This window comes from Nomascus leucogenys, chromosome 4, assembly GCF_006542625.1.
Source record: "Nomascus leucogenys isolate Asia chromosome 4, Asia_NLE_v1, whole genome shotgun sequence".
Classification (NCBI taxonomy): Eukaryota; Metazoa; Chordata; class Mammalia; order Primates; family Hylobatidae; genus Nomascus; species Nomascus leucogenys.
Window position 1 is genome coordinate 59,769,237 of NC_044384.1, and position 17,633 is coordinate 59,786,869.

General features: G+C 41.8%; 1 protein-coding gene across 1 annotated transcript in view; it reads left to right on the forward strand.

The window, feature by feature from the left end:
• The window catches only part of LOC100588257 (26S proteasome non-ATPase regulatory subunit 8-like), a 61,542-nt gene that overhangs the window by 36,342 nt on the left and 7,567 nt on the right, over positions 1 to 17,633 (forward strand). Inside the window, 1 exon segment of the mRNA XM_012506223.2 lies at positions 9,777 to 9,930. Within this exon segment, the coding sequence (XP_012361677.2) occupies positions 9,777 to 9,930 (154 nt within the window).

The window sequence follows — 17,633 nt, forward strand, 5'->3', positions numbered from 1 at the left end:
CTCTTTCTCTCTCTCTCTCTCTTTATGTGTGTGTGTGTGTGTGTGATACTCCATACAATGATGTTTTGGTCAATGATGGACTGCAAATACAACTGTGGTCCTATAAGATTATAATACCATTTTTTTTACTGTGCTTTTTCTATATTTAGATTTTTGATATTTATTTATTTATTGTTATTTTTTGAGATGGAGTTTAACTCTGTCACCCAGGTTGGAGTGCAGTGGCATGATCTCAGCTCACTGCAACCTTTGCCTCCTGAGTTCAAGTGATTCTTGTGCCTCAGCCTCCCAAGTAGCTGGGATTACAGGTGTGTGCCGCCACACCCAGCTAATTTTTGTATTTTTAGTAGAGACAGGGTTTCACCATGTTGGCCAGGCTGTTCTCAAACTCCTGACCTTAAATGATCTGCCCACCTTGGCTTCCCAAAATGCTGGGATTATAGGTGTGAGCCACTGCACCTGGCCTATATTTAGATATTTTTATATATACAAATGTTACCATTATGTTACAGTTGCCTACAGTATTCAGTATACTAACATGCCATGCGGTTTTGTAGCCTACGAGCCATAGGCTATGCCATATAGCCTAGGTGTGTGGTAGGCTATACTATCTAGGTCTGTGTCAGTACACTCTGATGTTCATACAATGACAAAATCATGTAACAATGCATTTCTCAGAACATATCCCTGTCATTAAGTGGTGCATGACTGTGTACACATATATCCTATTGGCTCTGTCTGGAGAATGCTAATACAGGCTGCTTGCTCTTAATTGCACTGGAGAAAGTGGAGAAAGAAAAGGATGCGCTCAGGGCTTTAAATTCCCAGCTCAAATTCTGCATAAATGACCTGAAAGTTTCTGTGTTCTGAAAGAAACCCATTTGTCCTGTAGGCTCAGACCTGAGATTTCTGAAAACCAGGCTCACAGTATCATCCTGCAAGTGGCCAAACTACAACACAAATTGAATTTCAAACCTTGCCAAGTGTCTTCTGTTGAAGTGACTGCATTGATTGGGAAGAAATGGGATACTGGAAATGGGAATGGAACATATGGAGAGATCCCGATGAAGCTGGGGACACTGAACTTCTGCCTTCTTCTGAGTTTTATTTACCAATGTAAGCAGCCTCCCACCCCTGTCAGAGGAGGCTGGCCCTGCTTTGCCTGAAGAACCTGTAATGGCCTCGCTTGAGGTTGTTGACTTGCAAGACACTGCTGATTCTTCTGCATTGTTTTTTGCAATTTATACAGACAAAAATCAGGCGAATGCATTAGTGAAGGTGTAGGATAATTGTGCAAGGAACAGAAAGTTGAATCAGGTCGAATTTATTGCCATGGGCCCACTAGGTAGAGATTCTGAATTCAGTGTTGTAACTCAAGGAGTTAGAACGAGCTCTAACAGTTTGAACTCATATTAAACTCTACCACTAACTTCTGGATCTCTAACTCGCAGATGGAAGATTATAGGACTTCTCAGCTTCCATAATTGCATGAGCCAATTCCTTATGGCAAATCTCTTTCTCTCTCTCTCTCTCTCTCTCTTTTTATGTGTGTGTGTGTGTGATACTCCATACAATGATGTTTTGGTCAATGATGGATTGCAAAGAGTTGGTGACTGAAACATGAACTGAAAGGTGAGCCTACTCCAAGGGAGGATGAAATGGCAGAACTGGTACACTGTAGAGGAAGGCATCCAAGGCTTAAGGAGATTGGAATGTGTATTAGTTAGGGTTCTCCAGAGGGACAGGACTAATAGCCTAGATGTATATATGAAAGGGAGTTTATTAAGGAATATTGACTCACAAATCATAAGGTTAAGTCCCACAATAGGCCACCTGCAAGCTGAGGAGAAGGAAACCAGTCCGAGTCCCAAAAGCTCAAAAGTAGGGAAGCCAACAGTGCAGCCTTCAGTCTGTGGCCGACAGCCAGAGATCCCCCGGCAAACCACTGGTGTAAGCCCAAGAGTCCAAAAGCTGAAGAACTTGGAGTCTGATGTTTGAGGGCAGGAAGCATCCAGCATGGAAGAAAGATGGAGACTGGAAGACTCACCCAGTCTAGTCCTTTCGTGTTCCTCTGCCTGCTTTTATCCTAGCAGCTGATTAGATGGTACCTACCCAGATTGAGGGTGACTCTGCTTCTCCTAGTCACCTGACTCAAATGTTAATCTTTGGTAACACCCTCACAGACACACCGAGGAACGATACTTTGCATCCTTCAGTCCAATCAAGTTGACACTCAATATTAACCATCACAGGATATTAGAGTGGATTTATCATGTAGGACCTGTTTGCCCTCCTTGTGGGGAGGGATTCCGAGGACACACCTTTCACTGTAATTGTGAGAAACAAATTCGTGAGGGGAACCCTAACAGCATCGCAGTATTCTGTTAGGTGACCCAATCACCTAACAATGCATTTCTCAGAATGTATTCCTGTCATTAAGCAGGGCGTGACTGTGTCTCTCTTCCATGTAGGTCAGAAATTGCAGTGGAGATTACTACCACTGAACTGGGATCCTTAAATGCAATGGACTTTGGAATAGCTGGGACCAAGTGGTGGCAATTAATGCCAAAGACAAGGTGGGTTTTGTTGCTGTAAGGGACAGTGGATTTCAAGCAGGAATCAGAATAGTCTGATGCATGGAGACCCACGGCATTGGCTAGTTGAACATGCTGTCCCCCTACCTGCCCCCTCCCCCCCCAAAAAAAGAGGCCGGGTGTGGTGGCTCATGCCTACAATCCCAGAACTTTGGGAGGCCGAGGCGGGTGGATCACCTGTGTTGGTCAGGAGTCTGAGACCAGCCTGGCCAACATGGTGAAATCCCATCTCTACTGAAAATACAAAAATGTTCAAGGGCAGGAAGCATCCAGCACAGGAGAAAAATGGAGGCTGAAGACTCAGCCAGACTAGTCCTTCCATGTTCCACAGGCGTGGAAGAATTAGCTGGGCATTGTGGTGGGCGCCTGTAATCCCAGCTACTCAGAAGGCTGAGGCAGGAGAATCACTTGAACCCAGGAAGCAGAGGTTGCAGTGAGCCGAGATCGCGCCACTGCACTCCAGTCTGGGCAAAAAGAGTGAAACTCCATCTCAACAAACAAACAAACAAACAAACAAACAAACAAACCAAACAAACAACAAAAAAAACCATGAGCAGTCTACTAAACTGCTAGTTGATCTGTGTAAGTGCAAGGGTTCTAGGTCAAGAGAACAGAAGTTTCATTTGACTCTCTGAAGCAGAGAGTCAGTCTCTCAATCAGTTCCCAGATTTGAGCCAGAGTAGAACCTCTTAAGTAGAACCTCTTGAGTAGAACCTATAGAGTAGAACCTCTTGAATGAAGGAGAGGCCAGGTCCCCTCGAGGAATACCCCCACTACGTGAGAAATATTTATACTGTTACTCTTTCTCTCAGCCTTCCCGAAAGAGATGTATGCCTTTTACAAGGGTAATTGTACATTGAAGAAAAATAAATAATCAGCCCTTTTGGGGACTACTGGACATTGACTCTGAACTGAAACTAATTCTAGGAGACCCAAATTATCTCTGTGGTTCACCAGTTAGAGTAGTGGCTTATGGAGGTCAGATGACCCATACAGTTTTAGTTCTGGTCCATCTCACAGTGGGTTCAGTAGGACCCCAAACCCATCCTGTGGTTACTTGCCTAGTTCAGATTGCATAATTGGAATAGACATACTCAGTAGCTGGCAGAAACTCCATATTGGTTCTCTGACCTGTGAGTGAGGGCACCTATGATGGGAAAGGTCAAGTGGAAGCAACTACAATTGCCCCTACCTGAAAAATAGTAAACTACAAGCTATACTACTTCCCTGGAGGGATTGCAGGGATTACTGCCAGCATTCAGGACTTGAAAGATAAAGAGGTGGTGGTTTCTACCGCATTCTTCATTAAACTAGCCTATGTGGCTTGTGCAGAAGACAGATGAATCTTGAAGAATGGTAGTGGATTATCCTAAACTTAGCCAGGTGATGACTCCAACTGCAGCTGCTGTTCTGGATATGGTTTAATTACTTGAGCAAATTACCGCATCCCCTGCTGCTTGGTATGCTGCTACTGATGTGACAAATGCATTTTTCTCCACACCTGTTAGTAAAGACTACCAGAAATAGTTTGTTTCGGTTGGCCAGCAATACACCTTCACTGCCCTATCTCAGAGGTACATCAATTCTTCAGCTCTATACCACAGTTTAGTCTGCAGGGAACTAATCATCTTTCCCTTCTACAAGATATCACATCGGTCCACAAAATTGATGACAGCAGTCTAATTGGATCAAATGAGCAAAAAGTAGAAGCTACTCAGACTTATTGGTAAAACATTTGCGCGTCGGAAGATGGGAAATAAATTTGACAAGAATTCAAGGGTCTTCTACTTCACTGAAATTTCTAGATATCCCTTCTAAGGTGAAAGAGAAGTTGTTGTATCTACAACACAAAATGAGGGACAACACCAAGTGGGGCTCTTTGGATTTTGAAGACAGCATATTCTTCTTTTGGATGCGCTACTCTAGCCCATTTACTGAGTGGCTGAAGAGCTTCTAGTTTTCTGTGGGGCCCAGAATGAGAGAAGGATTCTGGTAGGTCCAGGCTGCTGTGCAAGCTGCTCTGCCACCTGCATTGCGATCCAGCAGATCCAGTGGTGCTTGAGGTGTCAGTGGCAGATGGAGGTGCTATTTGGAGCCTCTGGCAGGCCCCTGTAGGTGAATCACACCACAGGCCCTTTTTGAAGCAAAGCCCTGCCACTCTCTGCATAGGACTACTCTCCTTTTGAGAAACAGCGCTTGGCGTGTTACTAGGCCTTAGTAGAGACTAAAAGTTTAACCATGGGCCACTGTCTGTTATGAACTGGGTGTTGTCTGGCCCTCAAAGCCATAAGGCTGGGCATGTACAGCAGCATTCCATCCATCATCAAATGAAAGTGGGATACATGAGATCAGGCTTGAGCAGGATCTGAAGGCACAAGTAAATTACACGAAGAAGTGGCCCAAATGCCCATGGCTCCTACTCGTGCGACATGGCCTTTTCTCTCCCAGACTGCACCCATGGCCTCACGTGGCATTCTCTATGATCAGTTGACTGAAGAAGTGTAAACTTGGGTCTGGTTTTCAGATGGCTTTGCATGATATGCAGGCACCACCTGAAAGTGGGGACAGCTGCAGCACTATAGCCCCTTTCTAAGACAACCCTGAAGGACAGTGGTGAAGGGAAATCCTCCCAGTGGGCAGAACTTTGAGCTTTGAGCAATACACCTGGTTGTTATTTTTGCCTGGGAAAAGAAATGGCCAGTGGTACAAGTGCATACTGATTCATGAGCTGTGGTCAACGATTTGACTTGGTGGTCAATGACTTGAAAGGAACATGATTGAAAAATTGGTGATGAGGAGGAGAGGTATGTGGAATAGACATCTCCAAATGGGCAGAATCCATGAAGATATTTATGCTACGTGTGAATGCTCATCAAAGTGTCACCTCGGCAGAGGAGGATTTTAATAATCAAGTAGAGGGGCTGACCCATTCTGAGGACACCAGGCAGACTCCCTAGCCATCCCTGTCATTGATCAATGGGCTTATGAACAAAGCGTCCATGTAGTGGAGATGGAGTCTATGCATGGGCATGGAAACTTTGAATTCCATGCACCATGGCTGACCTGGTTATAGCCCCTGCTGAGTGGCCAGTCTGTTGGTGGTAGAGACAAACATTGAATTTCTGATATGGCACCATTTTCTGGGAGAACCTGGTGGCCTGTTGGACTACTTACATCATAAAAGGGGCAGCGTTTGTTATTACTGGAATAGATATTGACTCTGGTTATGGATCTACCTTCCCTGCACACAATGCACCTTATCATCCTGTGGACTTACAGAATGCCTTATCCACCAACTTCGTGTTCCACATGGTTTGCTTCTGGTCAAGGAATTAACCTCACAGTAAATAAAGTGTGGCAATGGGCCCATGCCCATAGAACTACTGGTCTTACCATGGTTCCCAGAATCCTGAAAGAGCTAGTTTGATAAAATGGTGGAATGGCCCTTTGAAGACTCAATTACAGCATTATCTAGGTGGCATTACCTTGCACGACTGGAGTAATGTTCTCCAGGATATGTACTTTAAATCAGCATCCAATATATAGTACTATTTCTCCTATAGCCAGAATTCATGGCTCTAGGAATCAACGGGTGAAAATGGGAGTGGCACCACTCACTATTAGCCCTAATGTTCCTCTAGCAAATTTTTTTCTTCCTGTTCCCTTGACCTTATACTCTTCTGGTACCAGAGGTCTTAGTTTCAAAGGGAAGAATTCTTCGACCAGAAGATGAAACAATGATTCCGTTGAACTAGAAGTTAGGACTGCCTCTGGGTTACTTTGGACTTCTCATGCATTTGAAACAACAGGCAAAGAAAGGCACTACTGTACAGGATGGAGTAACTGATCTTGATTATGAAGGGGAAATCGGGCTGCTACTACACAAGGAGGTAAGGAAGAGTATGTCTGGAATATAGGACATCCGTTGGGGTATCTCTTAGTACTACTGTGCCCCGTGATTACAGTCAATGGCAAACTACAACCCAATTCTCTCAGTCTGCTAATGGCCCAGACTCTTCAGGAATAAAGGCTTGCGTCACCTCACCAGGCAAAGAACCATGATTAGCTCAGTTGTTTGCCAAGGGTAAAGTGAATATGGAAGGGTAGTGGAAGAAGGTAGTTATAAATGCCAACTACGACCATATGACCAATTGTAGAAATGAGTGCCATAAGTGTTAACAGTATTTGTTCCTCATTTTGTTATTAATGTGTTTGAGTGTATCTGTCTGTTTATCTCTATCTACAGCAAATATCTGTGTTTCTTTCCTCCCTTATTCCCTTACTGTACAACATTAAGATGTGTTAATAATAGTTAAGTTAAAGGATATCAAGGAGAAGAGTGAGTATCACCCTAAGGATATAACCCTTCTGAGGAAGGGTTAGTGCATTTTAAATTGTGTGTTTTGGATAGCTGTATCATGTTAGGCAAAAGTATGACTTTGTAATTGTCTATTTGGGGATTAAGTATGGGTTAACTTGTGTATGAATGCCAAGTTAACAAGAGATGAATGACTTAATTTTATATGTCAACTTGGATAGGCTATAGTACCCAGTTATTTCATCTGACATTAATCTATGTATTGCTGTGCAAATATTTTGTTGATACAGTTAACATCTATAATCATTTGATAATGTGTGTGAGCCTCATTTAACCAGATGGCAGGGGAGCAACTGTAGTTTTCCAGAGAAGCAATTCTGCCTGAAGACTGCAGCGTCAACTTTTGCTCAAGAGAGCTCAGCCTGCCAACCTGCCTTACTATGGATTTTGGAGCTGCCAGCTCCCACGATTACATGGGCCAATTTATTTAAAAAATAGCCTATTGTCTGGGAACTCTGGAAAAATGCACTTCTGTCCAAGCTCAGTGGCTCATGCCTGTATTCCCAGCACTTTGGGAGGCCAAGGCAGGTAGATCACTTGAGGCCAAGAGTTCGAGACTGGCCTGGCCAACATGGAGAAACCATGTCTCCTACTAAAAATACAAAAATTAGCTAGGCATGGTGGCGCATGTCCACAAACCCAGCTACTTGGGAGGCTGAGGCACAAATTCGCTTGAACCCAGGAGGTGGTAGGTTGCAGGGAGCCGAGATCGTGTCACTGCACTCCAGCCTGGATGAAAGAGTGAGGCTGTATCCCCCCACCAAGAAAAAAATAAATAAAAATACACTTCTATATATACACAGGCTATGACATCTTATGGGTATTGGAAGATTATTTGGGCTTATATCTGCTACAATTAGTTCATGGTGCTTGAAAAGAACAATTCTATAAAAGGGTCTAGGCCTAGGATGGCAAATAAGCTTCATTGATATGACAACTTTGATGGATTTCACATGGCTGGAATGCTGTATTGAGAAGGTTTATGACTCTGTGTCTGGGCTCAGGAGGAAAGAGTGCCATGATTAATCACCTCTGTCTACTTTAAGACGGTGAGGGGAAAGAGTGATTTATGAGTCATGAACTTATTAGTGTCTGAAATTCTCTTGTTAATTTATTTGTTGGTATGTTTACCTTCTGCCACCCTATCTCTAGGATGTAAGCTCCATGAGAGCATGGGCCTTGTCTGTTTTCTTTGTGGATCTGTCTTCAAAACCTAAAAATGTATCTAGGTTTACAAAATGTAAAATATTTATAAATAAATATTCAAAAAATAGTTGTTGAATGTATTTTCTTCTCTTGATCTGGCTTATGCATATTTTAATAAACAATTTAAGTAAGAGCCAATACTTTGTAAGCTCTTGTTTCCAGGGTTGGCTTTATGAATCTTTTCTTTTTTGTATAAATTTAAGGGTTACAAGTGCAGTTTTGCTGCATGGGTATATTGTGTAGTGGTGAAGTCTGGACTTTCAGTGTAACCATCACTTGAATAATGTGTGTTGTATGCATTAAGTAATTTTTCATTTCTCACCCCCTCCCACCATCCCACCACTCTGAGTCTCCACCATCTATAATTCCACACTCTTATGTCCATGTGTACACATTATTTAGCTCCCACTTATGAGTGAGAACATGTAGTATTTGACTTTGTTTCTGAGCTATTTCACTTAAGATAATAGACTCCAGTTCTGTCCATGTTGCTGCAAAAGACATGATTTCATTCTTTTTTATGGCTGAATAGTATTCCATTGTATAGGCTATATGAATCTTAATAAATATTGATTAGAGGAGATAAAATAGATGAAATCACAGTATCCAACACATTTTAAGGTACTCAGTAAATAATACTTGAATCTGAAATCTGCAGTGTTGCTCTTCATTCAGGCAGAATGATTTATTAATGTTGAGCATATATATACATGAATAAAATACAAATGTTGGCTTCAGTAAGCCCAAATTTTTATTTAAGGGGAATCAGAGAGGAAAATGAGTGTTATAATCCAATGTGATAAGGGCTTTAATAGAACTAAGTTTATGGTGATCCATGAGGAGATGAGGAGAGCATTCTGATACGGGAAACATCCTTTGAAAAAGCACAGAGATATAGAATGAAATGCTGGGTTTATGAAATGCTAATATATTGCAGATGCCCAGTTAGTAGAATGGGGTGGTTGAGGACTAGGTAAGGACTAGATCTGTTCTGTTCAACATGGTAGCCACTAGCTGCACATGGCTGTCGAGTGCTTGAAATATGGCCATTTCACATTGAGATGTGCCATAAGTAAAGTGCACATTGAACTTGAAGAGTTAGTGAAAGAAGTATAAACGATCTTATTAATAACTTTTCAATGTTTTTCAGATTTTATTTAAATGGTAAATGATGGTGGGCATGGTGGCTTACGCCTGTAATCCCAGTACTTTGGGAGGCCAAGGTGAGAGAGGATCACTTGAGCTCAGGAGTTCAAGACCAGCCTGAGTAACATGGTGAGAGCCCATCTTTACAAATTAACAACAACAAGAAAAAAAAAAAAAAAGAAAAAGGAAAAAAAATGGTAAATGAAGGTTGCCCAGCTAGCATTTGAGGATTGACTCTGCTGTGAAAAGTCCCTGAATTTTTCATAGCAGTGAACCAACTTCAAGGAAATTCTTTCCAGCTTTACAGTGGTGGGAATGGAGAGAGTTGGGTCCTGGGAGCCTGGACCACATCCGTCAATTATTTATCCTTTCCCTGTGATTTGCATACAAGCTGAAGGCAAGAAATCAGAATGGTATTATCTTCCACACTGAGCCCTCTTTTTGGCCTCCAGGATGGATGTTTCTCTTAGTGTGTTCTGCGGCTGAATTCAGTATTCAGGCCCTGACTGGGGCTCAGAAACTGCAATTCATTTTTATCAGCGGCAGTGTAACTGCCCCTGGGGCCTCAGGTTCCAGGAGCCAGTTACAGGTGGCTTTAAAGGTGAGGTGAGTCTGGTGTTCAACAGGGGTTGGTCTTGCTCTTCCTGTGCTCATTGTGCTTTTGCAATAGAAAGGAATTAGGTTTTAGGAAACAAACCTTTTGCCCTGTGTTGATGCTTCAGATTCAACTATTGCCAACAAATACCTAGGCTTGGTTTCATGGCTCATCTATAGTCATGGCCATGTGGTGTATATTTAACCATTGTATACAGGCTTCACGGGATTTCATAACTTTTTTTTTTTTTTTTTTTTGAGACGGGTTCTTGCTGTGTGGCCCAGCCCTGAGTGCAGTGGTGCTATCATTGGCTCACTGCAGCCTCGCCCTCCTGGGCTCAAGCAATCCTCCCACCTCAATCTCCTGAGCAGCTGGAACTACAAGCGCGCACCACCATCCCCTGCTAATTTAAAAAACAATTATTTTGTAGAGACAAGGTCTCACTATGTTGCCCAGGCTGATCTGATCTGCAACTCCTGGCCTCAAGTGATTCCCCTGCCTTGGCCTCCCAAAGCACTGTGATTATAGGCATGAGTCACCATGCCTGGCTGATCTCATGACTTGTAAAATACAATAATTTTATTAATTCTTATTAACTTATTAATCTATAGGTTATTACTACTATAACTTGACATAGTATTGATTTACCTAATTTTGAGCAGGAATACACTTAACAGGCAGAAATAAAAATTTTTATTGTGGTATAACTTGAAGTGCATAAATCTCAAGTCTGCATACTGATAATCTTTTACTTATGTTTAGATATATGAAACCATCACCCAGATTAAGGTGTAGCACCATTCCAGAAGGCTCCTTCCTGTCCCTACCTTGTCAATATCTTTCTTTTAAAGGAAACCACTATTCCTTTATCATTGTAGGTTAAAGACAGGCATGATTTTAGCAACTTTTAAAGCATTGTAGATATTTCTGTATCTGGCTAACTGCACGTTTTTAATTTCAGAGTGGTGTGGCTTAAAAAAAAAACAGTGAAAGCAAGGAGATAGCAGTCATAAAATCTTCTTTAGTGTATGTGTTCATGTCCTATAAGACTTTGGGGGAAACTCTAAGAGAAATGATGTTGTAAGTAGAACGACATTTAATTTCTGCCTCTTCTATGTGTTCTAATTTAATTGTTGGGTGGAATCTGCTATGTGCCATGACAGTAAAGTAAATGAGGATGTGTGTGTGTGTGGTATGCTATTTGTAACACAAAGATACATGTTATCTTTTTTTTTTTTTTGGAGACAGGGTCTCATTCAGTCACTCAGGATGGAGGGCAGTGGCGTGATCACTGCTTACTGTAGCTCAACCTTCTGGGCTCGAGCGACCCTCCCACCCCAACCTCCCTAGTACCTGGAACCACAGGCACGTGTTACTGTGCCCGTTAATTTTTGTATTTTTTTTAAGAGACAGGGTTTCCCCATGTTGCCCAGGCTGGTCTCGAACTCTTGGGCTTAAGCAACCACCTTGGCCTCTCAAAGTGCTTGGATTACAGGCATGAGCCACTGCGCCCAGCCTGTTCTGTTATTTTTATTGTGGAACTGAAAGATAATAGCCTAGGTAAAATCTGTATTAGGAAAGTGCACAGTTTGCAGGCCAAGTAGTCTTCGCAAGCACAGTGATTTTTAAAAACAATTTGCAAAGCTGCTGAAGCTTCCATTCATACCTACTGCCTTAGGTAACAACACAGCACTTACCCTTGTGAGTGGCAATGTCTTACCTACTGAATCGGTCTTCTCTAATTGGGATACTTGCTAGAAGTTTCAAAACAAAATATTTCTGGCAGCTGTGTGCATCTGCAAATATTTTCTGAATGAGGGCAGTAGCGGATAAGTACAGAGGACCTGACTTAAGGAACTCAATAGACAACTTACGAAAATGCATGTTGATTTTAGTTATTTTGATTGCAAACTTCTTGATGGCAGGCGGTTTTCAAGTATTATGCTGCTTTTCTAGCCCCTTCAACACTTGATGTTAACTGACAAAAGCTTGCTGATATTTGTATTTTGACTTGGCTTTAAAAGATGTAGTAGAGGTCTACTGTCTACAGTTGTACATACAGTGCTAAACTGCTGACCTCAACCTTCCAGTTGCTCTATGTGCAGCCTACACATGATATTACTATGTTTAGATTTTTACCTAATTCCGGGCTCAAGAGACAGGATATTTGTTTCACATTTTTGGGGGGCTTGTTCTAAATGTAAAAGTTTGCCTAGCATTTAGGCTGCGTTAAAAGAGGACAGGTAAAATTATTTCCAGCTCTAAAATATGTGTTTATCCCCAGAGAGGGGGCATTTGGAGAGGAAAGATGAATGGTCCTGCCTTCAGAATGAGGCTGACATGAGGCTGACTTAGAGTGGTGTCTTTCATTGAATCTGGAATCTATGAGTATTGAGACACTTTCAAGATGCTTCATCTTAAAGATACTGTGGTCTCCTTCTTTTGTTCTCTGCCTATTCCTCTGAGTCATGCTGTTTTCCTAGAGAGATTTTATTTATTTTGCAAAACACTTGCCTTCCGGGGACAGCCTTATTTATTAGGTTTCTGTCCCGTGACTCTCTAGGGAATGACCATCACACACTGTTGCCCAAGAGTACGTAAACCATACAGACAGCTCCATGCAGCTCACTCAGCCTGCACATATGAGCTGGTGCAGGGGTTTGTTGTTTTAACTCGTACTAGAGAAGCATCGTGAAATTGCTGACCATTTAAACAGTATTAGAGTTAACAATTGTCCTAATGTATCACGCCCTGTAGCTACTTCTGTTCAGTATGTTTATTATGGTTGTAATCTTACTTAGTTCTGTTGTATTTATGTATTCCCTTCCTTCCCAAAGTGCTTCCCAATATGTTTTAAGGTATTAGTTCTGTGCAGTAATCCTGTGAGGATGACCAACTCTTTTTTAAAAAATTTTTTTTTTTGCACACAAAACAGTAAACATTTTCTAAAAATACATACAAACAAAAAGATGCATATCAAACATATTAGGAAGGTTGCACATGGGAAGACGGGGAATAGAAATGGGGGGTGGGAATTAAAGAAAATAAATGAGAGAGGGACTTTGTATGGATCAATGATAATAACTCAATCCTCTATTTGACAAAGAAGAAGGAGAAGGAAGAGGAAGAAAAAGAAAGTGGGATAAAGGATCAGAAAGGGAGGAAAATAGAAAAAATTAGAGTATGACTCCAGGGTAGACCTGTTTTGTTGTCGCTGGGTTGGTTGGTTGGTTTGTCTCTTGTATTTTTCATATGATTTGCCATGTTGGCCAGGCTGGTCTCGAACTCCTAGCCTCAAGTGATCAACCCGCCTCGGCCTCCCAGAGTGCTGGGACTATAGGCGTGAGCCACCACATCCAGCCCCCACATTGCTTCTGGCCTCCGTGGTAGACCTCCCAGAAGGGGCGGCCGGGCAGAGATGCTCCCCACATCCCAGACGGGGCGGCCGGGCAGAGGCGCTCCTCACTTCCCAGACGGGGCGGCGGCCGGGCAGAGGCTGCAATCCCAGCACCCTGGGAGGCCAAGGCAGGCGTCTGGGAGGCGGAGGCTGCAGTGAGCCAAGACCACGCCACCGCACTCCAGCCCGGGCAACACCGAGCGCCGAGTGAGCGAGACTCCGTTTGCAGTCCCAGCACCTCGGGAGGCCGAGGCGGGCAGACCACTCGAGGTCAGGAGCTGGAGACCAGCCTGGCCAACATGGCGAAACCGCGCCTCCAGCCAAAGGAGAAAAACCAGGCAGGGGTGGTGGCGCGCGCCGGCAATCCCAGGCAGCCCGCAGGCCGGGGCAGGAGAATCACGGGAGCCCGAGGCAGGGAGTCAGCAGCGAGCCGTGTATACTCTAGCCTGGGCCACAGAGGGAAGGAAAGAAAGGAAAGAAAGGAAAGAAGGAAGGAAGGAAGGAAGGAAGGAAGGAAGGGAGGGAGGGAGGGAGGATGACCAACTCTTTTTCTCTGTTTAATAAAAAATGATGGAAGGCCGGGCACAGTGTCTCATGCCTGTAATCCCAGCACTTTGGGAGGCTGAGGCCGGTAGATCACCTGAGGTCAGGAGTTCGAGACCAGCCTGACCAACATGGCAAAACCCTGTCTTTACTGAAAATACAAAATTAGCTGGTTGTGGTGGTGCATGCCTGTAATCCCAGATACTCGGAAAGCTGAGGCAGGAGATTCGCTTGAACCCAGGGGTAGAGGTTGCAGTGAGCCCAGATCGTGTCATTGTACTCCAGCTTGGGCAACAAGAGCGAAACTCCATCTCAACAATACATACATAAATAAATAAAAAGATGGAAAATGGAAGTTGAGGGTGAGGGTGTATGTATGTACGTATAAAACAGATAGAGGTTTTGCCTATGCATGCAGGCAGGAGATTGCCTGTGATTTGATGAGATTTACAGCAGCCAGGCTGGTTGGGCACAGCCGTATTTGAGTATCTTGAGCATTTCCCAGCATCCCTTGGGATGCCCTTCTTTTTGAGAGGAAGAGACTCTATCATCCATACTCGTTTCCTAGGGCTGCCCTAGCAAAGGACCACAATCTGGTGGCTCAGAACAACAGACATTTACTGTCTGATAGTTCTGGAGGTTAGAAGTCCAAGATCAAGGTGTTGGCAGGGCCGTGCTCTTTCTGAAACTTGTAGTCAAAGGATCCTTCCTTGCCTCTTCCAGCTTCTGGTAGCCCAGACATTCCTTGCCCTGTGGCAGCACAACTTCAGTCTTTACATAATCTACTCTTGCACCTGTCTATTTCTGTGTCCAAATTTTCCCTTTTTATCTTTTTTAATTTTTAATTTTTTTTTGAGATGAGGTCTGTCACCCAGGTTGGAATGCAGTGGTGAAATCTCCACTTACTGCAACCTCCACCTCCTGGGCTCAATTGAGCCTCCCACTTCAGCCTCCTGAGTAGCTGGGACTATAGGTACCTGCCACCATCCCTGGCTAATTTTTGTATTTTTTTTGTAGAGGCGGGGTCTTGCTATGTTGCCAAGGCTGGTCAAGAATTCATGGGCTCAAGCAATCCGCCTGCCTTGGCCTCCCAAAGTGCTGGGATTACAAGCATGAGCCACTGCGCCCAGCCCAAATTTCCCTGTTTTATAAGGACACCAGTTATACTGGGTTAGGGTCTGTCCTAATGATTTCATCTGAACTACATCTGCAAAGGTTTTATTTCTAAATAAGACCACATTCCGAGGTATTGGGGCATAAGACATCAACCTATATCCACCACCTCTTGGAACTTCTGCCTAATGGCCTCAACATGGCCCCTGACCAAGCATGCTTCTAAATGTTGTTCAGCCCTGGTAACAACTAGCCCTGAAACCTGACATTGGGAAGATGTACTTTATGGGCTGTGTGTGTGGGGAGTCAGGAGACAGTCACCAGGTATCTGGACCTTCTTGGTCCCACAAAACATAGCAAGATAATTGAATCATAAAGGAGCCAAACACTGACTAAACCACAAGCTAGATGTTCTACCTCTGAATAATGTAGGTGAACTGTGCTTCTAAGATACAGCTTAACCTCATTCAGCACAGATTTGATTTAACACATTCAATTAATCTTATCAGTAAATATTATACACGAGATGATTCATTATCTACACTGGAAATGGCCACTGCTGATAACTGGGTTGCTCGCCTCTCCCTTCTGCTTCTTCTCGCACTTGCTTTGCTCAGCTTGCTTCCTTAATATGTTGGCTTGGTTCTCTTCTTTTATCTGTCCTGGTTTGCTGATAGCTTTCCTTCCAAGTGGAGGTCAAAAATCAGCATGATGAGAAGAATTCATAGATACTTAGCTCCGAATAAGACAAAAGAAACCTTGACAAAGAGGAAGTATATCTTTATTAAAAACATAATAAAGAGAAGTCATGCATTTTATTAAAAAATAATTCCCATACTTTTTTTGTTTATAAAAATATACATTTAAAAAGCTTTATGAAAAAATAGATAAACATAAGAAAATAAAAACAATCCATATTCCCCCTCATAATTCCAAAACTAGTGATGCACATTGTTAATGTTTTGGTATAGACCCTTCCAGAAGGAAGATAGTTTATGATTTGTACTTGTATGCCCCTTGGTGCTGCATCAAATAGATCAAAGGAGTGAATATTAAGTACATAAATATAAAGAAATAAAAATATAAAGAAAAAACAGTAGAAATGTTTTGCTTTTTAAAAATTGATATTGTATTGTACATGTGGGTTTATTATCTGCTCTCTCTCTTTTCAGTAACATATTATAAGTATTTTCTTTTGTCATTAAATATTTTTCTATAGCATCATGTCACTTCATCATTCTACAATAGAAATTATCTGCCATTGTAGGAATGTACAAATAAGTTAATAAGTTTAATCAATGCTCGTATAGGACATTTTATGATCTTTTTCAAATATTCTTTATTATCATCAGTGGTGCTATGCATAGAGTTGTAGTTCATCTTTGAACAGATTCATGCTAACTTATTTCCTCAGTATTTCCTTTCCTTCATAGAAGTAAAGTCAGTGGGTTAAATTTATGCATAATTGACAGACTGCTCTCTGGAGAAGTTGGATCAATATACACTCCTGCCAGCAGTGCTTGAGGACATGTGCTTCCTAGCATGTGTGACAGTACAACACAGTAGAATATAAGACATTGTTTCAATTTGATAGATTATGATTTGTAGTTGCATGTCCATTGGTGCTGCATCAGATAGATCAAAGGAATAAATATTAAGTACATAAATATAAAGAAATAAAAATGCTATTATGCAATTTCCAATGGAAAGAGTAGAGTACTGGGAGAACTGACCACCCATTTGAAAAAAGAAAAAATTCTCCTGAAGATTTTTTGCAAATTTGTGGGTCATTCATGTTTCTAATTTTTTGAATCGCCTGTTTATGTCCTTGACCCATTTGATATTTAGGTGTGATTGTCTTTTCTTTATGGATTTGTGTTCTATTTCACTAATTTGATTTCTTGATTTTTCATAAATGATACAATTTCTCTCAAAATTTCATTTGTTATTTAAGTTTGTGAATTTTCTTTTAATATAAAGACATGAAAAACATTTTAGTCAATTTATCATTATCTCCTTTTATGGTTTCTTTTAAACTGGCAGTCTTAAAATTTCCTTTACAATTCTAAAGTTACATATATTTTTTTCTAGTACTTTTGTGGTTTTTACATTTAAGTCTTTAATCCATTTGAATATATTTGAATATATTTGAGGTTGTAGAATATGAAGTAGACATCCAAGTTCTCTCTTTTTTCAAATGAACAGTCAGTTGTCCCAGTATTCTACTCTTTTCATTGGGGATTATATACTAGTAGTTTTTTTTTATGTTTAACTACTTTATATTTATTTATTGTTCTGTTATTTCATCAGAATCACATTGTTTTAATTGCTGCAACTTTATCACATTTTTAAATACCTGTGAGTGCAACTTTATTCATTACTTCTCTTTTGAAATGTTCTTGGAAATGATACTTACACATAACCTCATCTATTTAAAGATGTGAAATAAGAACAAAAATGGTTTTTCTTAAATGCCTGCCTTAAAACGGGCGTTTAGTTAAAGAATCAAGTGCATTTTGGGAAAGCTATGCTTCCTCTCCCCTTCCTGATGATTGTAACTGTACAGCAGTTCCAGGGAGGACAACTGGGGGGAGGAAGTATGCTAACTTTGGAAATAGCTAGTCTTAGCTTTGAAACCTGGTTTTGTCAGTTGTTAGCTGT